Below are 27,723 nucleotides of genomic sequence, written 5' to 3'. Positions count from 1 at the left end.
GCTGATATTTCTCGACGAACAACTATAATTCATCATGTTAGACCAGCTCTCAAACGGCCATAGAAAGTATAGAACGAGAAGCTTAGATTCAAGTTTGGGGGTATCAAGTTCATGTGAAACATGGTCAACATTTGTATTCATGGCCTCGCCATTCCGCTTCTTCCAAGTCTCGCTCAAAAAAAAAGTGCTGCATTGCTGGCATCATCATGAAAGCAGGCTACTCTGGTGTATGTATGGGTATATGCACATGCAAACATTCCATGACATCTAGCTACATCGCCTCTGCCCCCAAAAACTCCATCTCCCATCTGCCCTCTTTGCTTCTGTTCTTTCTAATTCGCTTCGAAAAGGGGGTAATGTAAATGCCGAAACACCAACGCCAAAGCTCGTGAATGTGTAGACCTCCGCCTTCCAACACCATGACATAAAAACAGGGACTGAAGAGGAGTGTGTCTTCATTACGTCTCATGTCTCGTTCCAAACCAAAAGCAAAAGCAAACGCACCGGCCCAAAAACACGGGGAATCGCAGGCCACGCATCAATGATCAATTCACATCATAGAGGCATCAACCCGATACCTCCTCCACTCTTCTTGACGATTCTGCCGTCACGCTTGAATCCGCCGCTGTTGCTGCTGCCTGCACCACCAGATCGAGACGATGAGCCGGCAGCACTTGAGGAACCGCCACCTCTCCTGCTTGAACCACCACCCCGACGCTGAGATCCTCCACCGGAACCGCCTCTCTTGGACCATCTTTTACCAGAGAATTTCCTGTTACCTCCTCCTCGACTGTAGGAAGATGAAGATCTACCTCTCGATTGACTCGGTTGGTCATTCAGACTTTGCAGCCTGGCATTGAAAGCTTGAACATCGGCTGATGGCTCGGAAGCAAAGTAATGAGAACTCGCTCCGTGTCCCATAGCCTCCTCTTCATCCTCATCGATATCGAGGTCTGAACTGATCAAGTCCACTATTTCTTGATCCAAATTGGACGTTGATGCAGAAGCATCACCCGCCCCCGTCCCGGCAATCTCACGATACGATTTATGATACACATTGAGCATTTGTATCAGCTTTGGGCCAACTTCCTTGACTCTGTCGACGTCAATTCCAGGAATGCGGCTCATCCTCTCGATGGAGGTTGTCCAGTTAATGGCCATCTCTTGCAGGTGTGTGTCTGTAAACATTGGTCGTCTAAGGCCAAGTCCGTTCCGAATTCGCTCTTCCAACTGGCGTGCCGCTTGAACAAAGGCGTCTACCACATCTTGGTGGATGTCCGGCAAATCTTGAAGCCTACGTTTGCTCGGGATAGGTTCTGGCCGCAGTGTCTTGTTAGAACTAGGTTTCGAAGTGGTAGGTTTCGCTGGTCGGTGGTGAGGGAGCGGTTCGAAAGCCTCTTCGTCTTCGTCCATGTCTTCTTCGGCTTCGTCTTCGAACTCTTCATCCGACACGACAAACCCATCATTCACATAGCCGTTTGATGTGGTTGGCAAGTTTGAGTCGTCGTCGCTATCAAGAACGGCTGCCCGTTTTCTGCGTGTATTGATAGGTGACGAGACATAGGTGGATTGCACGTTATTGGCCGGCTCTTTCTGCTTTTTGTTGGCTCTCGGTTTCTTGATCTTCGTCTGATTTGAATCACCACTTTCTGAAACCTGCACCGTCAGCATGAGCTTCCGTCTCCCTGACAAGAATTGGTTGGCGGCAGGTCCAATTTGGAGATATTGAATGGCGACTCCATGATTTCCAACGATATTTTCTTCATGGAAGCCCTTCTCGGCTGACAGGCGGTCAATAACGCGCACCATCTCGTGTTTCTTCATCCCCTTGGCCATGCCGTGATACTCATACGAGTTTTCTTCTTGGTTGTCTGGGTACTTTCTGCCAATCAAAATATCCGCGCACTGGTTTGCCGTTAATCTCTGCTGCTGCTGCACAATTCGTATGGCGGCAATGGCGTATTCAGAGAAGTCCTGCTGCTCAAAAACAAGCCCCGCTTGGCAATTGTCGCAAGTCTTTTGGCATTGTGACGGAGTAAAATCTTCCCCAAAATAGCGGAGGACCTCGGTTCGTCGACAATCAGCTTTGTTGTCGCAAAAAGCTGTCACGCGGTTCAGCATTGCCATCTGTCTCTCTTTTTGGTCTTTGCTGCCCTCTCCGTCAATGATCAGTTTTTTGAGGACTCTTATGTCCGCTTTGCCATAAAACAGAATACAATCGGAGGGTTTCCCATCTCGGCCTGCACGTCCAGTTTCCTGGTAGTAACCTTCCAAGCTCTTCGGGATGCCATGATGCATAACAAATCTCACGTCCGGCTTATCGATTCCCATGCCAAAAGCAATAGTGGCCACTACAACTTTGACCTGCCCCTTCTGCCACGCTGTTTGTACTTCCACCTTTTCCGCGGGTGTAATTGCAGCATGGTAATGGCGAGCCGCGATACCATTATCAGAAAGCTTCTGGGCAACGTCTTCAGCTTGCTTCCGTGAGATTGTGTAAACAATTCCGGTAACGTTCGGATACTTGGAGTTGATTAGAGCGGCGATTTGCTGGGTCGCAACCGGATTGGAAGATTTAGGCCGGACCTCGTAATACAGGTTTGGACGGTTGAAGCTTTGTGAAAAGACTTGGCAATTGTTCATCCCGAGATTGTGTTTGATATCGACAATGACGTTCTGAGTAGCAGTAGCGGTCAAGGCCATGACGGGAACCTGGGGAAATTTGGATCGCAGCTGTCCCAGGGTCTTGTAGTCGGGTCGGAAATCATGCCCCCACTGGCTAACGCAGTGAGCCTCGTCAATGACGATACGGGCAAATTTTCTACTCCGGTACAAGCTTTGTAAAGCATTCATAAACTGGGGGCTTTTGCTAGCCATTTCAGGCGTGACGTAGAGGAGCTCGATGAAGTGCTCCGGATTGCGTTCGTTAAAGGCAGACATGACTTGCCGCTTGTATTCTGGAGAACACTCACTGTTGAATGCAACGGCCTGTATCCCCAGGGCTTTCATATGATCTACCTGATCCTGCATCAAGCTCAGTAAGGGGGATACAACGATGGTGACACCTCTTGTCTTGCCGGATTTGACGACAGCTGGAAGTTGGTAGCAGAGAGATTTTCCACCGCCTGTCGGCATCAGGACAAAGGCATCATCGCCAGCGAGCGTGGCGTTAATGGCCTCTAGTTGGTTCTGTCGGAACCCTTTCATCCGAAACCGATCTTTCAATGTCTTCTGTACGTCTGCAGACCAAGAATGCCTCATGAGCTCAGCCGGTATCCTTGTCTGAGATGGATCAGGAGGCGGCTGTCTTTTCGAAGTCTGCTTCTGCTTTGGTGCGGGCCCAGCGTTTCCAGACGTTTCGGAAAACGCCCGTCGAGGGTCTAGAGACGGTTCGTCAACAGTTTGGCGTACCTCATAGTCTTGAGCAAACGCAAGCATATCAGCGTCGTCACTGAAATCGCTAAATTCATTTCCTACTCGCTGAGTGCGATTCCTCTGAGGTGTTTTGCGCGTGTCGAATTGAGTAGTCTTTTTATCCGATTTAGGCAGCAGTTGCATCTCCATATCATCGATATCAGAAAAGAAATCTTCCTCGGCGCCAAGGTCACGATTCATTGGAGGGCGTGGTTCAGGAAGTTGGGTTTGATGAACAACTTGGGTGCCTCCCATGGGCAATGGGACGTCTCTTGAACTCCGTGACATGTTGACCATGCCCCCATGGCCAGCCTGAGTTCCAAGCACAACGATATGGTCATCTCTTCTATTTGGAGCCGGGACTTCCAGGGGCCCCAAAAGACTTTTCTCATCAAGGCCTGCTGTACCCATCATTTGGAAAAGCTCTCCTTCTGTTGCCTCGATGCGCTCAGTAAGCTCATCTAGTCGGGCTTCATCTTCATCTGTGTCTTGGCCATTGGAATATGATCGGGCCACCCGTTGAGCAACTGCTTCTCGTTGCTCACTTAGAGTTCTGTAGCGCTCAACCAATCCGCTGAGCTCCTGAGTCGCCTTTTGCTGTTGGATAAATCGTTCTTTCTCTGCTTTAATCTCATTCCTCTTGTCTTTGGGCAATCTATCATTGATAGCTTGCATAAAACTCCGCTCATTCTTCTGAATTTGACTGTTCAAGTATCCACACCTTTTAGTTAGAAGCTGCGGATTCCCCAAAATGAGAGATAAAAGTTTTGGCATCTGGCTGGATGGCGTAACCGACTGCTGTGGGTTGTTGATTTCGCTGACATTGTCGGCAGTAGCTGAACTCTGGGTTTCAGGCAAGCTGGGGTAAGCAGGTTCGAGATCTTTGGCTTGTACACGCTGAGAAGGCGGCGGTGACCGTTTTCGTCTTGGCTGAGGAGATACATGCAAATCCTCAACATCCATAAGGAAAGCGTCCTCGTCCTGTGGATCGATAAAAGGTTCCGTTGGCTGCTTCTTTGAAGCAATTGTACGCGACGGTGGTGTAACGAATTCATCGTCTGAATCGGGAATGAAAAATTCCTCGGCTTGGTTTTGCTCCGGTTGTTGGATGTCCTCGTCGAAATTTCGAGAATCCGGGGACGCAGAGCGATGTCCGGCGACTTTAACCTTCTTTCGTCTTTCAGAACTACTGAGGACATAGTCTCTTTCTGGGGTCTGTTTGATAGAAGATGGTGCCCTTCGACTAGCGACTCTTCCTAAAGGAGATGAAGACCCTGGCAGAGACACCTTGGAAGACGCATTCTGTGCAGTCTTGGGTTGGTTAGTAACGATAGGTGCTTCTGCATGCTGTGGGTTTGCCAATTCGGGAGGACTAACTTTCTTTGCGGAACGACCAGGGGTCGGGACTGGAGGGTTAGTTCCCAGGAGCTGATAAACATCGGGAAACTGGCTATCAGCAGCGGTGTCATCGCTACTCTTCCTCTTTTTGGAAATAGGCAACGGTGCCTCCCAAGACGCATCCTTTTCCGTCCAAACTTTTACATCTTCACCAAACTCGTCAGATTCATCGGATGTGCCAGTGGTTCTGGTTAGATCCATGTACTCCAAATCGTCATCGTCGAAATCTGCGAAATCGGCAGCAAGTCCTGGAGATGGATTATGCCGTGATGGGTCTGGTTTTCCTGATGATGGGCCATTTTGCGTTTGTTTCTCAGATTTTGGGATTGCTGCCATAACGTTAGGTTCCAGAATATCAGTAAACAATCTTGATCTACACACCATCCGTCTTGAGAAACTCATTCAAAACTTGTTTAGATCGGCCGTCTGCTGAAGAAGGAGCTGCTCTCTGGACATTTTGCGAGATGAGCACAGGTTTTCTCGATTTGGTAGATAGGCTCAGACGGCCCATGCTGTCGTCCTCTAAATCCACCACTTCTGTGTTTTGTAAAGCTTCCTCTCTCTTTGGCGGGCCATTTGAACTCCAAGTTCCCTGAGCCTGGTTTATCCGTCGGTCTGATCCAGCTGACACGGCAGTTCCTTGACTTAAATCTGCCGTGCGACCGTTTGTAGACTGCGATTGTGTGAACCGAAACGATGCTGAATCGCTTGTCTGTGGAAACTGAGGGGCGGTAGGTTTTGATAACGCAGCGTTCTTCAGCAACCAGGCGATGTTGTCTGGAAGGTTATTTCGAGTCATGAAGCCGGCTTATGGATGCCAGACCGGTCCGCATTGGCGATTCTGGCGAGCATTGAAGCCGGTCCCTTGTATTTTGATATTTTGATGCCTGCCAAACATCGGCTGCTCCAAGCGGCGTGAAACAATAGTGGGAAAGTCGCGTAACGCGTTGGTTAGTCAGCAGATGCGACAGCACGTGACTCTCATTAAAAGGCAAGAACGCGCCCATGAGGTCGGAAAAACTGCGGCTGTTGTTGCTGTTGGGTGTGTTACGTAATGCCACGAAATCTCATGCTGGGCCAGTAGGTAAAACGAGTGGGAATTGCAAATAATCTAGGGTACTAAGAGGATGCATCTTTAATTCTATATCCTCCGTACATCCGATCTACGTATATTTCGTTTATGAATGGCTGTGTATATGAGTGGTCGACTCGGCAGTTATTCTGTATCAACTGCTGTGAAAGAGAAACTGGCTTTCCCTTGTCAAGTTTGTTATCAATCTTGCTATGCAATTACAGGGCTAACAGAAATGGATACCTAATTACCGTTAGAACATTCCATCAGTACACCGGCTCGCACCCGCAAACATACAAACAGATCAAATGAACGCGTTATTATGCAATAGCATAGGTAGAAAGAGGCCGTATGAGAATTCCGAGGTGCATCCGTATCCACCTTTCCATTCTGAGTTGCATCATTATCAAAGGTAAAAATACAAGAAATCTGACTTGAGTTCTGAAGGTGTAAGCAGGTCACTTAGAATCATCTAAGAAGTACTTTTGAGGTCACTTCAGCCTTATACCTAGTAAACACAGAAGCCAGGACATGTGGCGGATTTATATCCACGGCTAACCGATCAAGATCTATATTCCCCGAGTTATCCAATTACATATTTCTCCACGGATTGTGATATATGCCTATTATAAGTCTATTTTTTACCCTATTGTAACCTCTGATTGAGGCAGCTCTCCCTTCCAAATCGCAGCATTGCACTCGCGGCTGTCGGCGGCATCGGTGGAGTTGCGATCAGATCTTCTTCCGGCCCGCACGGCTGGCTGACCGGCAGCCGGCCGGGGCCCACTCCGGATGCGGAGCATCAGCATTTGGCTATTGGCTGCAAGGAAACGGCTTTCGCCGCCACGCCGCTTTAAGCCGTGCATCTATTTTTTTCGCAAAATTTTACAGTACTCGCAAGGAAGTAAAGTACGTAAATATTATCTAAGAGTCATCGTTAGAGCCGGTGAGGTGAGCTGGCTACCAAGTTGTATATGTTGAGCTCGGAATTCGGCCCCTACAATAGTGAGTGGGCATAGGAGAAGGGAGCAAGGATTGGTCGCTGTGTTAAAAGGAGAATACCGTTGAACATTGGAATGTCTATGATAAGAACGCCTGGATCAATCACATGTTCTCCTCTTCAGTGCCGCTATGCCGCGAAGTTGCAATCTGCAACAAATCATGACGTGGACAATTGGTGTGAAGCAAGGGTTACATCTCGATCTTGGCCAATTCTTCTTAGTCGCGCCAAGGTAATCTTTTCGCCTTGTGGAGATACGGCTGATACACCGCTTGATCTGATAGGTAATTTGCTCCCTAAAAGCAGCGATGACAGTCGTGTATGCGCTTCTCGCAGGATGGCTGACCGGGAGAGTTCTGTTATCAGCTTCCCCTGAAAGCAGTGGCCATGAGTCCATGCTTCGGCGTGGGGCCGGCGGTTATCCAGTTTTTTTAACCGTGCCTCAGACGGATGTCGGTTCCGACGTTTGTATTAAACAAGACGAAGTTCCTTTGCTCCAACCTGTCAAACCCATTTTTTTAGTGCTTCCTTGCCTCCAAAACACAAATGCCTTGTCTAAATTGGCTGTGATCTAAAATTAATATTTCCCCTAGCTCTCTGGTTAGAGAATTGCAATCACAACTGCAGATCCGATGGCCGATACACAGGAAAAGCTCGCCACGACCCCTCAAGGCACTAGCCGAGAGGGGTCTATCTATCCCGAACAACAAACTCCACAGGCAGCTGAGAAGTCTCACCCAAACAATGAGTTTGTCGACTACTTCACACAGGAGGTTCGCACGACACTATTCGTTGAGCTACAACTACTGCTCATAACATTCTGTACAGGTATCCAAGGTAAATAGATACCCTCCCCATTCCAGCATCGTATCTTTATATCTAGATGCTAAAACAACTTCATTGAAGATGCAACTACGTTTCCAGACTATCACTGCTTTGCCTCGAACCAGACTGGCAACACCATCTTTCTTTGCCTGGCATTGATAATACCAAAACTGAACGGCGATATGTTCTACACTTCAAGTATTGGCACAGGATTGGGAGTCTTCCTGGGTGCAGGATGGTTGACTGGCCAACTGGGCCACATCGTTGGACCTCGGAAGCGATGGTGGCTTATTCTATGCAACTTGATTCAAACTTGTCTCGTCTTTGCTGCCACCGCAGTTCAATATCGATATGGAGTTGAAGACCACGGTCCGAAAGCCCTTATTGTTGTAGCCCTGCTGGCATTCGCCGCTGGTAGCCAGGTAGTCCAATCCCGAAGCCTAGCTGCAACTGAAATCAGTACTGCAATGGCGACTGCAGCCTGGGTAGACTTGATGATCGACCGGAGACTCTTTGTCGTGGACAACCGACCCCGGACGAGACGGGTTGCTTTCCTTTTAGCACTTGTCGTGGGAGGTTTGATCGGTGCCTTGCTCTATCGGACTGCCGGGTCAGCAGCGGCCCTGGCTGTGTCTGGAGCTGGCAAAGCACTCGCCAGTTTGCTGTACATTTTCTCAGGGGGTGAAAAGAAGAAAGTCGACGCATCGGAAGTTTGAGGTTAACGCAATCATGGAATTTTGTTTTCGGCTTTTTTTTGGTTTGGGGTAATGATTGGGTTGTTAAAAAGCGAGCGGTGGCATTTGCAATGAGCATACAGGTTTTAGATAGCGAGTTTTATTTTTCATGGCATTAGATAAAAAGCGGCATAGATGCACATGCTTGATTTAGAGAATTTTTACTTACTCATATTTTATTCAACATCTCCCACGATTCGTGCTCACGTTTGGTGATATTTGCTCCGAATTTTTCTGCGTGTTCATCATTTTGACTGCCTGCCGGTTAAGCCATGTGCAAGTACTTGGCGAACCCATCAAATAGACGGATTCAAGAGGCTGGTAGTGGCATGACATGAAATTGTGTTCTTCTAAGGAAATGTCTAGAAAATTGGAGAAGAGTGAGATGGAAGCTATCGGCATATGCTCAATAGAGAACGAGTCGATGATACCATTGCGCAAGTTGAGAATACGCAGCTGCGTATCCGTGGATCCTGTTTAGCCGATTTGAAGCGGTCAAAGACAGCCCCTGTGATCAATTGCAACAATCCTGCTCCCAATACCAAAGATGTGTGAGTGTACATGCAGATTCACAATCTTGTATGCTTTCTGCCCCTATCAATGAGCTTTTCAGGTGTTGTTTCGAGCTTTGCATTATCTCATCAGAGAGGAGTTGGTGTTGTACTGCACATTAGCGAATCAGCCCCCTGTCCCACCAGACCCACCGCTTTTCTGCCGTCTGCCTGTTCTGGCAATTCAAGCTGTCCGGAACTGAGAATTCTCCGCTCCGATCAGGCTGCCATAGTGGGGCCGGCCGCTCAATTGAGATCCAAGCCAAGCTTCAACCAGGCATCAGCGGGCCTTGACTGGAGATGGCTTCGTTTGTCTCTTGATCCTGGCGCCGGTCACGAGTTTTCGCGATGCATCATCCCAGCTGCTTTAGGCAGCACACCAGGATCAACGCGTTTCGCGTCGGGCTCCGTCCTCTTTCAGCTCCAAACGCCACGTTTGACCGCCAAGATGCTACTGTCGGAGAGCGTTAGCGGCAGTTCCACGGCCTTAGTGGTACGAAGCGTCGAACCCGTCTTCGTGATGACATGGGAATAGTTGCTGTGCTTGCTCTAGCTCCCGACGGTCGAGACATGTATAAAGCACGCAGATGCTCCCGGTCGTTCTCGAGGCCTAACTCCAAGGCAGTTCACACAATCACGAATCTCTTCTTCTCCTCTCAATCGAACCCAATTCGTCGTGCTGTGCCTCGTTGTTCTCCTTTTTTTCTATCGTCTGCTCTTCATCTTCGAAACATTCAATTGCCTCACCGTGCAATATTTCTTTCTGCTTCCTACTCTACGAAGCCTTCAATCGAGTCGGACTCACCAGCAAGAATGGCTCTCGGAGACTTCCCCAAACTACCTGCGTCCCAGGTGGACCTGGTGAAATACATTGCCCAGAACCCAGATAAGCCCATGGTGGAAATCATGGAGCCGTATCGCAAGTTTGAAGCTCACTTGCGCTCTGTTTTCGCGCAAGACCGACAAAACCCCATCCTCGATGACCATTACCTCAATGTTGTGCCTCTCTTTACTGATGATACCAAGGACATCACTGTCCGTGCCCGAGACCTGGCCGCTGAGTCGGAGGAGGAAAAGTCCAAGTACATCATGGCTTTGCCGGATGACAAGCGTCGTCCCCACGGATCACCAGCAACTGTTGCCGACTTGAGCGAGTTTCAAAAGAACTTTAACATATTCTCAGAGTCTTCTCTCGCTGAACTCGATTGGAACAACGTTGTGGCAGCTGGCTCCTCTGTAGTCAACACGCTGCTGCCAGTTCCCAAAGAGTTTAATGTGAACAAGAGGAAGCTTCGAGAGTATTATCATGAGAAATTTTGCCCCGCGTCCGATGTTGACCTCTTCTTATACGGTCTCACCCACGAAGAAGCCATCGAAAAGATTAAGCAGATTGAGCAGTCCATTCGTGATTCCATCTTGAGCGAAGTCACTGTTGTTCGCACGAAGTACGCCATCACCATTGCCAGCCAATATCCCGTTCGGCATGTGCAGGTAAGCGTAACCCCTCTCTACATGCAGATCTAGTCAGCATTCTCATTCACCTGGCTTCCCACAGGTTGTTCTCCGTGTCTACAAGTCGATCAGCGAAATCTTGACCGGTTTCGATATCGATGCCGCTGGCGCCGCATACAATGGCAAGCAGGTTTACGTGGCTCCCAGAACTCTCGGCAGCATTATTACTCAGATCAACCACGTGGATCTCACCAGACGCAGTCCTTCTTATGAGAACCGTTTGTCCAAGTATTCTCACCGGGATTTCGAAGTCTACTGGCCTGAGCTTGACAGATCACGCGTGGACCCGACAATCTTTGAGAGAAGCTTCCAGCGGACATTGGGACTTGCCCGTCTGCTCGTCTTAGAACGGCTTCCAACCACGCATGCTCGTGATGCCTATCTCAACAAGAGGCGTCAAGAGCGTGGCAGGCCCGCGCTACAACGCAATCACTTCCACCTCCAAGGAAACCTCAAGTCCTACCACGAAGACGAGGTTGCCGATTGGCTCTCGGAGGAAGACATTAGCAACTACCACACCTTTACCGTTCCCTATGGCGAGAAATTCAACGCAAAGCGAATTGAGAAGCTGTGCTACACTAGAGATTTACTTCTCAACGCTGAATGGAATCAGCCAAAAGAGCGTGAAGTGTACCTGCATCGCCACCCTGCATTCTTTGGACGGGTGGAGGATGTGATTGAAGATTGCTGTGGTAGCTGCCCTAAACCGGTGACTCCAGAAGAAATCGAAGCCGCCGAGAAGGAGGCAGAGATTTACATCTCTGGCAAGGTCACGTTCCTCATTGACGATCCCGGCAGGCAGCAGATCGGATCGTTTAATCCTCTAACGGAGCAAGACTGGACGGACATGGCTTACATCGGCAACACCGCTAGACTGTTCCAATCGATTGCTGAAAATGATGCCGATGACGTCTTGAATTGGCTCTCTCAAGAAGGCGCAGATCCAAACCAGAGGGACTATACCGGACGTGCCCCGCTTCATCTTGCGGCCATGATTTCTTCTCCAGAAGTTGTCCGCCATCTAGTTGATCGTGGCGCTCGCCTAACAGCTCGTCTTGCGGACGGCAAAACAGCTCTGCATCTTGCTGCCGCCAGAGGTCATGCTGAGATTATCAAAATTTTGATGGACAAGAGTGACGAGAACGAAGAAGCTGAAGAAGACAGGAAAGACAGGAAACGCAAAGCCACCAGAGCCCAAGGGTCTGAGAACAAAGAAGACGCTCAGAAGTCATCTGAGGACGCCGAGAATGCAGAGGAGGACTCAGATGTTGAGCTTGTGGATAACGCCGAAACAGAGACCGAGGTGCACTCTATCGTCACTGGATCTTTTGTCAAGGTGGAAAAGAGCGCGGAGGACAAAGAGGAGTCCGCGCTCGAAGAACCCGAGGAGGGACCAGACTTCTACCAGATTAACGTCCTTGCATGGGACATCCCATGCTCTCCGCTCCATCTCGCTATTGCTGGAGGACATGAAGACGCTGTAAAGGCTCTTTGCGATGTGAGTATCATGAGAACTTTTCTATATCCTTTTCATCATGTTTTGCTTTTATTGTTTCTAATGCGAAGTAGTACGGTGCCGACTCTATCCTTCCAGTCAAATTCCTATCTACCAACATACACTCAAATATAGCTGGCGCTATTCTAACCATGACACTTGCATTGTCACTACCATCAGAGAAGGCCAGGTCTATGGCCCAGTTGCTTCTCAAGCTGGGTGCCACATGTTCCCAGGCAGATGCCGATGGATGCACCGTCTTCCATCGCTATGTGGACAGCGGGAAGGTAGACATGGTTGAAACACTCATCGACAACGACCCAAGGGGTGTTCAAGCGGCCATCAACCATTTGTTCTTTTCTGGCTACATGTGGAGACCTGACATCATATCACCACTTCAGTCTGCTCTCGAAAAAGGCGATCCTATTCTCGTCCTCAAGGTCCTGAATGCCGGAGCCTCGGTCGAGATCGACTTTGATGCTTGGCTAAAGTCAGCAAAGGTGGCTCCCTCGCAGACCAGCAATCTCGGAAACCTAGAACAAACAAAGAAGAGATACGAGGAATCTATAGAGCAGCCATTGATCGCTGCGATTCGGTCAGGTAACACCGCCTTGGTGATCCAGCTCTTAGAAAAGGGGGCAAATCCCAACTCGGTCACGCGTGAGACCCAGTACGCATTAGCGAATGAGTCTCAGCGCAACTGGACTACAGGAGCCACCGCATTGGACATGGTCAAGCGTCTTATAACGAAATTGCGCGAATACACTGGAGAAAAGCATGCGGCTAGAGAGCCTGAGAAGCAGCCAGGTATCGATTCTTACTTGGAAAAATTTGAGCCTGGTACCTATCAACATTGGCTAGTTGCTTTCAAGGTCAAAGCGGCTCAAGACAGGTACCAAACCGAAAAAGACAATTACGAGAAAGAGGTGCGGAGAGTGGCTGAGCGCAGAGGAAACGCTGAAAAGGTAAAGGCCATCAAGGAAACCATTTCTGACCTCGTTGAGCTTGAGAGCATCCTTGTTGCCAAAGGCGCGCTGGTATTCAGTGAACTCTATCCAGACATCAAGATGGATAACCGCCACAACTACAGCTACATCCCTCCTGAACCCCCAAAGGTTACAGAGTTTGAGTATAAATTCGTGTTCAATGGAGACAGCGACATGACCGAGGGGAAGAAGGATGGATATCTTCAATTGTACGCCCACGAGTTCGCTTATTCTGTACTTTTGACGTAAAACTAACACTTGAGCTTAGGATGCAGGCAGCCTGGACTGGAGATATCGGGACAATCAAATCCCTAACGCTCCAAGCTTGGGGCCCCAATAATGAACAAGCACCACTTAATATGGCTATTTTTGATGACAGCCGTAACTCCCCATTCTCCGTTGCCTTCCTTCGTGGCCACTACCAGACGGCCAAGGCCATGCTGGAGATTATCAGGGCCCAGTGGTCGGCACCCGAGAAGGAAAAAGTCCGCTACAAGATGCAGTCACGAGACGAGGATGAAGAGGATGAAGAGGATGGAGATGATGAGGGAGAATCGGACAATGAGCTTCGAATTGTCTCAGAGACGATTGACCAAGCCTTCACTATTGATGATATTGGCAAAGTCTCTATGCAGGTCAAATCTCACACCAGGCCCATTGATGTCATCCGAGCCAATGCACCAGGTATTGTGAAGAAGAAAGACGGGTCGATTCAATTTGGTGCCACCCTAAGTCTCTTTGTACATGCCATCAACGACGAGGACACGGCTGGCCTGAAATTCCTTCTAGGGCTAGTGAGTGAGTACGAGCAGACGGAGACGACTGGTGACGAAGACGAGTCTGTTAAGAGATTCAACCTGGAATCCAATGACTTCCTTTCAGCAGTGCAAAGCGGGAACACGGAAGCTCTCAGCCTTCTTATCAAGCGAACCGGTGCAGGGATTCCCTTGGACCATCTCGTCAAGAAGAGCGGTGCCGAGTTGAAGCAAAAGCCCCGCTTCTACCAAGGATTGACGGTTTATGGAAAGAAGAGGTATGAAGATTCCATCCAGGATTGATGAGCGTGTTGTAACTGACATTCTTATAGAAAGGATTGGGCACAGGCCGGGCGAAACATGGTCGTCAGGACCACCGGCCTTCAAACGCCGCCTCTTCTTCATGCAGCACTCGGTGGTCGCATTGAAGCAGTCGAATTCTTCTTGAGCGACAAGCCTCATCGTCTATATAGCGAGTTTGCCAAGTCCAAGGCCGCCGCCGAGGATCCCCGGCTCAAGCATCTCATCCAAAGCCCAGTCGGCTTTGACCGGGTCATATCCAAGTGGCTTGGCGCAGACAGTAAGTGTTCTTCATCGTATAAGAGAATGAGAGACGGAGTGTATGCTAACAGAAGGGTTCACTAGATGATTTCGTGCTGCATACGGCCATCTTGGCAGGACCATCCAAGAACTCCATCGAGCTGGTCAAGTATTTGATTGAGTCCTACCCGGAGTCGATTGAGAGGAAGACATCTAACGGCGATACGCCTCTGTTCATTGCCTGTCGTCTCGGCTACGTCCATTTTGCGAAGCTGTTAATCGGCGCAAACGCCGACCAAGCTACCCGCAACCATATGGGAGAGAACATCTTGCATGCGGCCGTGGCTGGCAATCCAAAGGCGGCTAGCCTTCGTCGCCTTCTCGACATCATCGACCCCGGTCTTCGAAGTCACTTGTTCACGGAGCGCAAAAGCCTGCAGGCGAATGGTCTGACGCCGCTACATGCTTGGATCTCCCAAGCTTCCGGTGTGGTTAACGATGATTACGCCGTAACATCGAGGCGCAGGAGATACCACTACCATCACCAGCCGTCGTCGCCTTATTCTAGGACGGAGGACGTTGTGGATATGCTGAAACTCATGTTGGAATATTCCAAGGGTGAGGAACTGGACATGCTCAACGGCGCCGGTGACACTTGTCTCCATACTGCCATTATGCAAAGGATGATTTCCATCGTCAAGATCCTCATCGACTTCAAGCCTCAGCTCCTGTACAGAGAGAACGCCGTCGGCCGCACGCCTGCCGAGGTGGCACATGACAAGGTCACGGCCGACCAATTCCTCCAACAGAACAAACTGCAAAGTACGCGAACCGACAAGCTCGACACCTGGCCCACCCAGGCCGCCAGCACCTTTATCAAGTGCTCGACCATCGAGGGCCTGAGCGACGATCAGCTTCGAGAGAAGGTCGTCGAGCTCGGTCTCAGCGACCAGTACAAGCCCGCCCAGGTCGCCGCCATCATCGGCCTAGTCGGACTCGCGCCGAGCCAGGAGACACTCTTTGATGCGGCTCGCAACTCCGTCATCTGGGATCTCTGCAAGACTTGCATGGACAAGAACCCCGGCAAGCGCCGCCTCGTCAGCCTCAACGAGGCCAATGACGTCGCCAAAAGACTCGGAGAGAAGCACACCGCCTCGCGATACTTCTCCATTCATGCCCGCGCAGAAGACGATGATGAGGAGCCCAAGGACGATGAGGAAGAGAAGGACACGAGGGATTTCGCAGCCCAGCAGCTGTCTTCGAAACTGGGTTGGGCTTGGAGATTCGACAGCTTTGTCGGCAAAGATTTTGGTCTTGAAAAGTGCGGCGAGTGCAAGTCGTATCATGATGGGCTATGCAGATGAATGTGGGTATGCCAAGCGGAGGGCAAGTATCTGCTACAGTAGTTGTATTCCCTATAGTATTTACTACTATATCTATATTTGTTCAATAACTGCTACTATATCTATATTCTCTTGCTACTATTTATATAGGACAATTCGGGTGCTGGCTAAATAGGCGTTCACTTGTAGAAGCACTTCATACTTCATGTAATAATTACCTAGGTGCTTATACCTCTGAATGTATGCTCACTTGTAGAAGCACTTCATACTTCATTTGATGATTAGATGCTTATATCTCTGAATGTATGCACCCATTTATTTGCAGTCTTGCTTTTTCTGATCTCCGCCTGCCTGCTCTTCACAGTAGAAATTGTGCTGCCTGCTCTTCACAGTAGAAATTTAGCTATATATAAGTAGAAAGAAACAACGGTGAACATGAATGATTACACAATAGGATTTGAAAGACATAAACTACTATGTATTGATATTGAGATATTTGAACAATGTGACTTCTTTTCGTTTTCGCATAACAAACTTGATGAGAGAGTGGTGAAACCAACCTCGCTCTCCACGCAAGGAATACTTTCCAACATGTTACATATTTTCCAATTCAACCCACCAACAAAGCCGGCCAATCGGATCCGCAGCCCAAATCATCTTACAAGGTTACACGAGCCAGCTCACGACCTAATAGTAACGCACAGTTCGGGGAGCACCATCACCCCAAAGTCCAACCACAGACAGCACAAAGGCGGCAGCGGCAAAGCCGGTCTTGACGAGATATGCCCTCGCAGCACCCTCAACATTGGCTCTGACTTCCTCGCCATTGACATCCTCCAGCTCAGACTCGCTGGGCAGGTCTCCCTCACTGTGCGAGTCGCCCAAGACCTCATAGCTCGCTTCCATCCGGGCTCTGGATGAGGTGGCCTTGCGTGCGCCAGTAGGCTTCGAAGCTGTTGCAGCCGGCTGTGGAAGGTATCCGGGCACTACAACAGACAGCACGGCCAGAACGGACGTATAGAAGAGGTACGGGTGGCGAGCGTATCGCGGGGAGCAGATGAACGACAGGAAGAGCGGGGCGGCGGCCAGGGACGAGAGAGCGAGAACGGGGAGACGCAACGAAGATTGCAGCGAGGTTAGGGCGTGTGCGGCGGAAGACGACGAAGGGAGCTGGAGGAGAGTTGGGAGAGTGACGGCGGAGACGGTATACGAGACGCCCTGCGATGCCGGAGAAAGTCAGCAAACGAATTCCTTTTGCACGACACAGCAAAAGCTACGAGTGATCCATGGCAAAATGCGATTGTTGCCCCGCCCGCTGCCATTCCCCAACCTCCAATTCCGCAGAGCTGAAGCTGTCGCTTTGAGCTGGCGGGGAGGCTGAAAGCGATGCAGCCGAACATGCGACTCGAGGAGGGGGAGGGGCAGCCGGGCTTTTTTCGTCGTCTTTGCTGCAGAAGGAAATAACGGAGAAACTTGCCGTCAACAGCCCGAGGGACACGGTGCCCACGAATTTGAGGACCGAGATCCCCTTTGCCATGGTGATTGAATTGTCTGCTGTGTTGGTTTATGTGCTGTTGCGATCAAAGCTGCCTTTGTGAGGAAGCAAAAAGCGGGAGCTATTCAGAGTTTCGGAAGAGAAATTGAGTTAAGAGAGGCGCCCAGAAAGAGAGGCTCCGGTAGTCGCAAAAAGATAACGCCGTGCCTGCCTTATTGAACAAGCTGGGTGCAGATAAGGCAGTGACACTGGTTGGACGTCACGTCATGCTCTTTAGGAAGCAACGACGGGGAGCTATTTAGTAGTTTGTTAGCAAATAGGCCTAGCAGTTGAACGTTAGGCAGTAGCTGCTGCGACTCGCTGCTTCCCCGTCTGGCCTCGGTTGACATAGAGAAATTATGGAGCACGTTCTTCCGGCAGTGAATGGGGACAAGTTGAAAGTCACTTTAGTGGGGCGCTAACAGCAGCTCTGAGGTCTCCACTTAATGCGGGTGATTCACGTGCCTGGGCAAACAGCTTTGCGGTGCCACAGCCGCAATTTTTCTTTTTCTCTTAAAAACTCTCTCTTGCATATATCAAGCTCAAATTTGCATTCGAGGTTTGTCTATGGCAGCCTTTCTGATGGCTTGATTCGCTCTTTTCTTTCTCTATTTTTCTTTTCTTTTCTTTTCTTTTTTTTGCCCTTTCTTCTTCCTTCTTTCCATATAACAAACAGCCAGTCTCATAGCTGTATAAATAAACCGTACGTTATTTTCACTTCTCCAACGGCAACTCCTCGCGCGCCGACATCACGCACACAAAACACACAATCTCCTTCTCCTCGCTTTACATGATGAACAACCTTGCACCCAATTCACTTTTAGGAAGAGCCGTCTGAGACTGCCTCCGATTGGCCGGTGCGAGCTTCCCCCCTGGGAGGCTTGCGTCTGTCGGTCCTCTGGTCGCTTCCAGCAGGGCCGCCGTGGGATTCCGCGCCCAGTTTGCATCGTCATATGCGCAACTGGGCGTTCCGCGGCGGTCGTGCTGGCGGCGGTGGGGGTCGTAGTGCTTATAACTGGGTTTCTGAAACAAAGAGTTGAAGACTTGTTGTGATTTTCTACATCCGCTTTGCAATACATGTTTTACTCGAACGAGTGCTAACTCACTCTTGATAGTTGAATCACACAGGTCGGCGACGACAAACTAATCTTCGAGAGGATATTGCCGTCCGATATTCATATTTGGTCATCAATTCGTCATATCTTTGTAGTTTCCTCCACGCAAATAGCTCCCGTAATATGTATATGATACAATACAATACCATACTCCCGTCTCAGAATAATTCTTCCTTTTTATCGCTAGCCGTTACTTGACGCCCGTGACCCACTTGTAGCTAACATTAAACATCACTATCGTCACTGTCCAGCAACGCCGGTCTTACGCGTCGCCTCCTCTTAGTTGGTGCCGCCTCTTCAGACGCTTCTTTCGCTCGTCCTTGCATCCTAGACGGGCCAGCAAGCGCATTCAATTCTGGAACTCCATCGCTTTCTTGGGTTGCCGTGAACTGAGTTGGCACAAAATAGGGTTTGCTTGTCCCTGCTCGCGGCGTCCGTTCATTGGGCTTAATAGGAGACGTCGCTTGGGAATCAAGCATGCTGGATGTTGCTTGGTCGTCCCCAACGACAAAGTCCACCAAGTCAGCTCCGTCATCTGAGTCGCTCTCGTCAAGCAGATCGCTATCCCTTTCGCAATCATCTCCAATCTCATCACTGCCAATGGCAGCTTTCCGTGAATATTTTCCTTTTGACTTGGCATTCAGCCTTTTCTGTCTTTTAGCTTCGCTAAGTCGGGGAGGCAGCCCAGGCTCCTCCTCTTCAATGTCCATGTCAAGATCAGAGTCAAACAAATCTTCGTCTTCCGGCTCCAATACACGCCGAGCAGCAGGCTGTGAGATCTTTTTGGGTTGAGTCTTTTTCGGCTGAGTCTTCATGGTCGAGACCTTTCTCCTCTTCGGCTGCTGGACCTCGAATACCAAGGAGTCATCATCTGATTCGACTTCAATGGCTTGTCGCTTTTTGCCGTCTGCTACAGCTTGATCATCGCTCGCATCTGTCTCGCCATTATCAGAATACACAAATGGCTTTACTGGAATTTCAAGATAATCGCTCGTGTCCACGTCTCGGCAGGGTCTCACAAGGCTATCAGCCTTCCCCAGCTTTTGCAGCAGCTTGACACAGCCTTTTGTATAACTCCCGTGAGGGACGAAGGCTGTCGGGCGTAGCTGTCGCTGCAGCGTTGGATGAGCTTCCATACTCGGCAAATCACTTTCGTCCAACATGCTACGGTTGAATGGTAGATTCCGGTACGTTCGCTCGAGCTCGTAAAGCTCATCCGAGCCAAGAACAACACGTTCCAATTCAGGAATCGCTATCACATCATCTAGTTCAGGGTTTCGCTTTGGCTTTGAACTCGACTTGGACGCACGCTCTCCCGGGTTTGTCGAGACCTTCATAAAATCACTGACTTTTAGAAACCCAGTCTGGACTCCATCCGGCATATGGAATTTCTTGGGTGGTTTCTTTTTACCCTTGGGAACCTGTCGTTTCTTGGGTTCTGGTAACGACTTATCTTGAGTATTCTCAACCGGAATCTCAACATGCCGCATGTCCACTTCGGGCCGTATGTCTCGGGGCACAATGCGCGTGGAGAGATCAAACCGAAAATTGAACCGGCTTCCTTCGCAAATGAGCTTTTGCATCTTTTCGTAGTTATCCTTCGACTTGGCAAATTGGTCCTCCTCTTTGCCCCTCATCAGGAGCAGCGCAATGTTACCTGCTCGTTTTCTTCCCGTTCTGCCCATGCGCTGTAGCATGCGAATTGGAGAAGCTGAAGAGTCATAGCAGACAATAAGATCAACCTGGCCAATGTCCAAGCCTTCTTCTCCAATGGACGTGGCAACGAGGACGTTGAAGGCGCCGGTCTTGAACTTTTCAATCGTGTCTATTTGCTGCTTCTGCTTCATACCCTCGCCGCGCTTGCCATCTGCCTGCCCAACAAAGACGGTAGCTTTGATGAGTGGTCGATGGGTGTTGAACATGCGCACGATTTCTTCAGCGGAATCACGATACTCGCTGAATACTATCACTCGAGTCCCCTCCCCGTTATCCATGAAATGATTCAAGACACAATCAGCCAAGGCTGTGAGCTTTGGGTGTCCCACAAAGCCGTCCAGCTTGAGCCACCCAGCAATTTTATCCATCATTTCTTGAAAACTGGCACTATCGATGATTTGGCGTCTGTACTTGGACCCCTTCTCGCCTTTGTCTTCTTGTTCGCTGCGGAAGTCGACCATGTTATCGTAGAAAGGTTTGATGCCATGAAACTGCAATAGTTTGATCGAATGAGCAAGACTCGTCAGCACGCTGAATATTGCCCGCATCATGAACTGGACGCCTTGGTTCGCGCGATTCCCACGCGTAGCAAACCACTCCTTCTGTGCCTGAATCAAGCCATATGTTGTCAGAGCCATCGGGTTCCGCCCATACCATATATTTTGGGAGCTAAGTTTCTCCGTCAACGGCTTGAGAGCTTCAGTGAAGAGCTCACTGATGAGGTTCATCTCGTCTGAAGGGTCGAGGACTATCTGGTCGATATTCCGCTGGTGCACATACTGCCGAATGTCAAGGGACTCCTCGGTTCGGATTTCGCAGTGAGAAATCCCCAGATTGTCAATGACCTCTTGCACCGTCTCAACTTTCGAGCCTGGCGTAGCCGTCAGAGCCAGGACCCGAAAACTGTTGGAAAATCGGCGAATGAGCTTAGTAGCTTTAGCATACGCATATTCGCCCACAGCGCGATGCGCTTCGTCAATGACCATGAGACCAATACTCTTTGGGTCTGCATACCCATGAGAGAGATCATTCAGGAGCGTTTGTGGTGTCATGAAGAAGACTCGTCTCTTTTCCCACTCGTCACTCCGCAGAGCAGGAGCAATGTCACCGGTAAGGAGTGTGGTCTCTGATCGAGGTATTCCCGCAATGTTGTAACAAGCATCTATCTGCTGCGTTACAAGCGGCTTTGTCGGCGCCACAAAAACGATTTTGGCTGTCTTCGTCCAGCGGTAAAAGTTGAGCATCACCGTAGCAGCGATAAACGTCTTCCCCAGACCAGTCGGCAACGCTACCAGTGTATTATTGAACAGGCTGTTTCTAACAATACTGAACTGATAGTCTCGAGTTGGCCCCAGATTTGTTGGATACACCCAAGTCTTCAATGCCTCTCTATCGAGCTGATGAGGGCTAGGAGGTTCAGGGGGCAGATCAGCGCGATAGACCCTGGTAGTCGTGGTCTGAGATGGGCGAGGGGCATCTTCCGTCGCCGCTTGGCCACCCCATAACGTGGTTTGTCGCAAAGTTCCAGAATTCGTGCGGCTGAAGCCAGTGCGAGCCGCCACCACAGGCTTTGTTGGACCCCTGGCAGTCTGTCTCACAGGCTCTGGTGAAGAGAAGGCATCTGAGGGCAAATCATTCAGCTCCTGTGCTGCCCACTGCTGCTTATTCGGGTTACCGGTGTTGTTCTTAGAGCCATTCGAAGATGATGTAGACACAAGCTTCCCTCCATTAGATGAAGACACTTGATCAAAGGCAGCGAGAATGTCCTCATCGGCGATATCGTCATCAAACTCGTCGGAATCCATGGCGACCAGAAACCATGTAGTACCATGCAATATGGTCGCTGGGATGCTAAAAAGTCTCCAGTTTCATGTCTCCGAAGTATTCTTCAGGCTATTAGAAGGTAGTGAGTAACTGATGTAATTTCCTTGCGATGGCGATGCTGGCCTCGTAAATACTATGATGCTCATCCTGTAGTATTTCAGGCAGCATGTCGCCAATGTGACGCGCCAAACGACCGCCAGGACGCGAAAACGGTACCATATCACGTGATTTAAATGGACTGTCATTTGCAAAGCGCAACGACCGGAATATCTTGGTTGAGAGGTAGCTCCGTACATCTGTGCCTCTGGCATGGGCAAAGTTCCTTTAAGAAGCGCTCGGATTTAGCAACAAAAGAAATAGAAGAGAGCTTGTGTACATGTTTCATTCACTCAAAGAGACTTTTCAAAGCTCGTTTGCGTTTTCTCAAAGATGAACAACAATCACTGCAGAATTTATTTATAGTTTCTTGATCTACCTTTCACTTGCCCATGTCCCCTATGCAAACAAAGGTACACGCCCGTTCCTGTGAGATCCAAAGGCATTCGGAACAAATCCAGGCAGCCACTAGGCTTTATTAGGCAATGGTGCACGCCTGGAGAAAATCCGGCTGACTGCCTGCCTAGTACCGCAGGCTTAGCAGCTTAACTGACTTTCTCAGCGGGTCCCGAAACAAACATCAAATCCTCTACATACACCAGTCCAAGCCTTGTTTTCTTCTTCTACAACCATTTTCCAGGGCGAGGCTGCACGACAACGCCGCCTGAGCATCTCTGGAGTGTTCTCGTACGACTCCCTATATAACAGGACTCGAGTCCTCTCTCAGCGACCAGAATTTTCGCCTTCTTTCAGCACATCCCGCGCTTTCTGGGAGAATCAGCCGCCGCGACAGAGTTTCAAGAGGCCACCGCGGCTTCGCCTGATCTTCCCGAGTCTCCTGCGCTCCTTTGCCAGGCGAACGCAACTCTTCACTGAAATAAAACAACAAAAACAACATCTCGCGCCTCTCAGAACATTTAGCGAAACCAGCGTCACAGCTGCTAGCAAGGAAGGTCAAGTCCCAACCATCGGGGCCGACCCGACGAAGGAACCATCAGCAGCGCCGCGCGGGCTCAACATCCCTCTTCCGCAGCCGACTCTCACATCCCACCGTTCAGACTACAAAGTTTTCGTGGACCATTTGCGACCATGGCTCCTCGCGGGAGAGGTCAGTCGACTCGAGAGGCTCGAAATCCCCTGGGCGCAAAATCAAGCTCCAGGGGCGGCATTCAGAAGCGAAGAGGCCCGACGAGAGTCGACACCGATGGAGATCTCGACATGGACGGCCCATCAAAGCGGCCAAACAGAGGTCCTGCGACCGAAACAAGCGGTGGCAGAGGCAGACCCTCGGGAAGAGGAGGTCCACAGCCATCTAGGGGGGCTGCCAAGGTTGCTCAGATAGTAATGAAGCAACTTGGAGGCGGTTCGGACTTGGCTTCCCGAGTTTCAAGGCCAACAAGAGGTCGAGGCGGCCAAATCGAAGGGCTTACTTGGCTAAGGGTTCGTGGCCTCAAACAAAGCAAGGCTGCGTCCAATTCAGATGGGGGCCTCTCTGACCTGCTGGGCTTCTTGGAAAGGAAAGCCTCTTCCCTCGGAACTGGACGGAAACGACACATTACGATTCGAAAGGTAAGCCAATCATTGACGAAAATAGCAGGGGTGCCAACTTGAACCGACGTCTCAGCTGCTTCTTTGGCGACATGGAAGTCACACATCTTCGGGGAGATCCTTGACGTCGAATTTTATTTCGCCCCAGCGCTTGAGGTTGAATATTCTTTACTTTTTCTTGGTTGCTAACCCGACATAGTCACAGAGAGCTGGGGAATACGTTTTTGTGGGGGCCAACAAGGAGGACGCGGAGGAAATTCTCAAGCTCAACAGGTTTACATTTGCCGGCGTTCAGCTGGAGGTGGTAGAGTCTAACGCTGACTTTGAGCCGTCAAGCAAGGCGACAGAGTCACCGGAGACGGCAGAGCTACGCGCAAAACTTCAGTCGATTCTCAGTCAACGCTATATTGGCGAAAACAAACTACTCAAGCTCGACGCTCTGGCCTCTGACCCCGAGCTAGTCACTCTTGGCATGTTTGAAACCCGAGAGAGGGCGCTCAAGACCTTCAAGGGCCTCATGGCAATCTGCGATGGTCTCTTCAAAACGGCTCAGGAAAAGAAGGACGCGATTCACAGCATCAGCCTCGCTAATAACAGCATCGACAATGTTACCCAGGTGGAGTCCGTAGCAGCGTCGTTCCCACAGCTAAAGAACCTGGACATGAGTAGCAACCAAGTCAGCAACATGGACGGACTCCAGCGATGGAAGGGGAGGTTTCAAGAGCTCGAGACCATTTACATGGCCGGGAACCCGATCGAGGGGACAGATGCCAATTATAAGGCTACTCTCCTCGAGTGGTTCCCCAAGCTCCAAAATATCAACGGGGTTGAACTTCGCACTGCGCAGCAAATTGCCGAGCAAGAGGCCGCCCGACAGCCAAAACCGATCCCTCAGAGTGGACCTGACTTCCGGGATGTCAACGGCATTGGCGAACAATTCCTACTCGATTTTTTTGCAGCATACGACACCAATCGCGAAGGACTTATATCCAGGCTATACGACGCTGGCAGTCAATTTTCCTTGGCCGTGGACGCTGTTTCGGTCAGGGACCCAAACGCACCGCCTCCACTACCTTGGGCTGCCTATATCAAATCATCGCGCAACTTGATAAAAATCAGCACCCACCACGCCAGATCACAACGACTATTCAAGGGGCAGTCGATCATCAACGACCTGTGGAAGGAACTCCCTATGACCAAGCACCCCAACATGAAGGAGGAGCTGAGCAAATATATCATGGATTGTCATCCGCTGCCAGGTCTGGCCGACCCCACAGGTCAAAGCCAGCTGGGTGTCGATGGCTTAATCCTTGCTGTTCACGGCGAGTTCGAAGAGTACGACCAGAAGTCGGGAACCACTGGCAAGCGTAGCTTCTCTCGCACTTTTGTGCTCGGGCCAGGCCTATCCGGAACCGCTCCGATCCGAGTCGTCAGCGACATGCTGTCTCTGCGAGCGTACAGCCCCCTTCCAAACGTATTTGTCGCACCTGCACCGGCCCCCGTGGATGCGGCAAACCAGCATCAAGCAATGATTGCCGAGCTGTCAAAACAAACGGGCATGGTGCCTCAGTACTCAGAAATGTGCCTGTCACAAGTCGAATGGGACTTTGGCAGAGCCTTGGTCATCTTCAACGAGAAGAAGGTATGTTTACATTATTCACTTTGTTTTTCTTCGGGGCTAGCAGCTCACGCGTTTCATTATAGACACAACTACCACCGGAAGCATTCGCAGCAGCCGTCTAGCAGGCGGGCTGTTTTGTGCAATGCTCCCATTGCAATCAGCCTACCCACATTGGGCTATTAGATAGGAAGGATTGACAGGAGAAATGGGGCAATCCTTGTATGGAACTTTGTGTCGCTATAATACATTGTCGGTTATTTATAGAGATCGGTATCTGGGAAGTAGGGGTTCCGTGTTCGTGTATTACATGCGTGGCAAGGGGGGAGGAGAGATGAGGAAAATAGAAGCAAGAAATTGCAGACAAAAAAAAAGAGCGCTGCATTGAGCTGGATGATGGGAGGATATGTGAATTTTGAAATACCAATTGAAGCTGTGCGTGTGTTACCATTCTGTGATACTCAATCGCCTTGTCGTAATCAGCTGCTCTGAAGGCATCTGTCTCAGTATTACTGACGATAGTCCACCTGAAGTGCAGCCAACCACGTGCCACTCTCGATGTCTACAATGCAGGAAATTCTGCACCCACTGCGGATCAGCCAATGAAGAAGGAATGATTTGTCCTCGCGAGACCTCCTATCCACGCGTCAGATTGAGGCCCAGAGGGAGTGACGCAAGACAGATGGATACAACGGCTCAGTGCCAAGACCACGTGCAAGATCACCAACAGGGGCTGTCGCAGGTGCTGCAGATTTTGATATGATTCTGCCTGTGCGGCGCTTCAGTGTGTGGTCGTGCATATACATAGGTATGAAGATGTTTTATGTTTATGAGCGGATCATTGTAGAGGATGGATGGATGTTTAGCAGTGGGAGATTGGAATATGGACATGTGAGAACTGCCCGTTGTGTGATGGCCCTGTCTGTCTGTACACAGCGGATCAAGACGCAATATGGGGACCAATACGAAGTAGCATAGCCCATATGCCAAGAACAGAATTAATTCCGCATCTAATGAGCAAGTTCCGTGGTAAGACAGCGGAATATACGGAGTACTGAAGCGTTGGTGTCGAATACTTTGGTGGCAACCGAGCATTACAAGTGCCTACCCTATATGCCAAAACAAAAAAATAAAAATTTACGCGTTTATTGCCGATGCAAGCGAATAACTTCCAGGTCAGGAAATCAGTCAACTGAGAGAATGGGCAAAGGAGCTGAAGCAAATCAGGATTGGTCTCGTCGTTTCGTGGCTGGGAGTTGTCTGTAGATGTATCCCAACCTCTCTTGAAGGGAGTTGCTTCGACATTATGAACTCGCCCTCGCTTTGATACCAATGCAAGGAAACACTGCCACGGATCTAACTAAATATCCGGTGGGCTCAGACTCCGTGCTCTCCACTAGACTCTTCCAGTAAGGTAGCCAAGGGATCATTTGCACCAAACCCTCTCATCGCCACAAGAAGCTTATACTATCCCTCCCTATTCCTTGATGCAGTGCACCCAAACTGATCGTAGATGCTTCAATTCATTAGATTCGGCCGACGCTACCTTATTTCTTGATTGACCGCCGACCGGCCCTGCAATATTCCGGACTCTGCTTGTAAGCACTGCTGGTAATAGTAGTACGACTCCATTCTCGTACATTTCTTGCACTTGATTCGCCCCTCTCCACTCGGGTTGTCAGTTCTTTTCCTCGACAAGACGTGATTGACGCGGAGAGAGACGAGCCCATGACCGGGTTCGATGCAGATGGAGTGATGACCGTAGATGGCCGGGTCCTGTTAGGGGCTTTGGACAATGCAGTTGCAGGGAGAGCCCCTGGTAGTGCGTTTCACGTTGAGTTGAGCCAGTGGGGATCATGCACCATGGAGCTTCAGTAAAGGGACGAGAAGGACTGCAAGCGATCACCGTGTGCCAAAGGGTCCCCCCGGCCAGGAACCGATGCCATGCCCATGGGCGCTGTCGACAGAGATGGATCCGAACCAAGAATGATGACGCCAGAAGGCAACACTGCAATCTCTGCTGCGTGTCTAGGCTGGCGAAGCTCAGTTCCGTACAGGTACAGGTACGGGTACAGCAAAGAGAGAGAGAGAGAGAGCTTCACGGCGCGGAGATTTTTTGTTTGGAGCATGTTTTGTTTTGGCCTCGAATCTGGTCGGTGCGGTCTGTGCGGCCTTCGGAAGCTTTTCTTTGCGATTCATCCAGGTGGTGGTGGTGCAGTAGCTTGAATGAGCCTAAACTGAGGTTGACACTATTCGTACTCCGTACATTAGTAGATGGTCCCTTTGCTGCGAGCCATGGATTAGTTTGAATGCGACGCTGCGCAAGGGCTGGTAATTGCACCAGGCGCTGGAATTCACCCGCCTCAATGCACTCGTACGAGTTCATGCCAGCATCTGCGTCTCTGGTAAAGTGCGGGTAGGCCGTCGCGAGGTCTGGGCGAGCCGACATGCGCCAACGGTATTACGAAATTCGTTGACACCCCGGGCAGTACTCTTTCAAGTACGAAGTGATCCATTAGTTCTCGTAGCATTAAGTACGAGTATTAGCACAAGTGCTGGCATAGCATAGGGAGCGAAAGCCCCAACACGGCGAGCAGTGGTATGCAGGTGAATCGGGGCCGGGCGAGACCAGACGAAAGCTGCTGTT

General features: G+C 50.1%; 6 protein-coding genes across 6 annotated transcripts; 3 read left to right on the top strand and 3 right to left on the bottom strand.

The window, feature by feature from the left end:
- Positions 1–555: 555 nt before the first annotated feature.
- Positions 556–5,611, bottom strand: Triagg1_7591 (uncharacterized protein; the record flags this gene model as incomplete). The annotated part of the gene is made up of 2 exons (XM_062902343.1): positions 556–5,141; positions 5,194–5,611. 2 exons carry the CDS (start codon positions 5,609–5,611, stop codon positions 556–558), a joined length of 5,004 nt encoding a protein of 1,667 aa, XP_062753416.1.
- Positions 5,612–7,516: 1,905 nt separating this feature from the next.
- Positions 7,517–8,425, top strand: Triagg1_7590 (uncharacterized protein; the record flags this gene model as incomplete). The annotated part of the gene is made up of 2 exons (XM_062902342.1): positions 7,517–7,721; positions 7,791–8,425. 2 exons carry the CDS (start codon positions 7,517–7,519, stop codon positions 8,423–8,425), a joined length of 840 nt encoding a protein of 279 aa, XP_062753415.1.
- Positions 8,426–9,807: 1,382 nt separating this feature from the next.
- Positions 9,808–15,646, top strand: Triagg1_7589 (uncharacterized protein; the record flags this gene model as incomplete). Its single annotated transcript, XM_062902341.1, has 6 exons — positions 9,808–10,485; positions 10,550–12,004; positions 12,076–13,196; positions 13,256–14,020; positions 14,075–14,322; positions 14,388–15,646. The coding sequence occupies 6 exons, from the start codon at positions 9,808–9,810 to the stop codon at positions 15,644–15,646; spliced, it is 5,526 nt and encodes a 1,841-aa protein (XP_062753414.1).
- Positions 15,647–16,312: 666 nt separating this feature from the next.
- Triagg1_7588 (uncharacterized protein) lies at positions 16,313–17,162 on the bottom strand (the record flags this gene model as incomplete). Its single annotated transcript, XM_062902340.1, has 2 exons — positions 16,313–16,843; positions 16,956–17,162. 2 exons carry the CDS (start codon positions 17,160–17,162, stop codon positions 16,313–16,315), a joined length of 738 nt encoding a protein of 245 aa, XP_062753413.1.
- Positions 17,163–18,498: 1,336 nt separating this feature from the next.
- Triagg1_7587 (uncharacterized protein) lies at positions 18,499–21,795 on the bottom strand (the record flags this gene model as incomplete). Its single annotated transcript, XM_062902338.1, has 1 exon — positions 18,499–21,795. One exon carries the CDS (start codon positions 21,793–21,795, stop codon positions 18,499–18,501), a length of 3,297 nt encoding a protein of 1,098 aa, XP_062753412.1.
- Positions 21,796–22,302: 507 nt separating this feature from the next.
- On the top strand, positions 22,303–25,201 carry Triagg1_7586 (uncharacterized protein; the record flags this gene model as incomplete). The annotated part of the gene is made up of 5 exons (XM_062902337.1): positions 22,303–22,323; positions 22,473–23,239; positions 23,302–23,479; positions 23,658–25,100; positions 25,163–25,201. The coding sequence occupies 5 exons, from the start codon at positions 22,303–22,305 to the stop codon at positions 25,199–25,201; spliced, it is 2,448 nt and encodes an 815-aa protein (XP_062753411.1).
- Between the last annotated feature and the right edge of the window lie 2,522 nt (positions 25,202–27,723).

This window comes from Trichoderma aggressivum (assembly GCF_033847375.1).
Source record: "Trichoderma aggressivum f. europaeum strain CBS 100526 chromosome Unknown scaffold_034, whole genome shotgun sequence".
In the NCBI taxonomy this organism is placed as follows: Eukaryota; Fungi; Ascomycota; class Sordariomycetes; order Hypocreales; family Hypocreaceae; genus Trichoderma; species Trichoderma aggressivum.
This window is presented reverse-complemented; position numbering and strand designations above follow the sequence as displayed.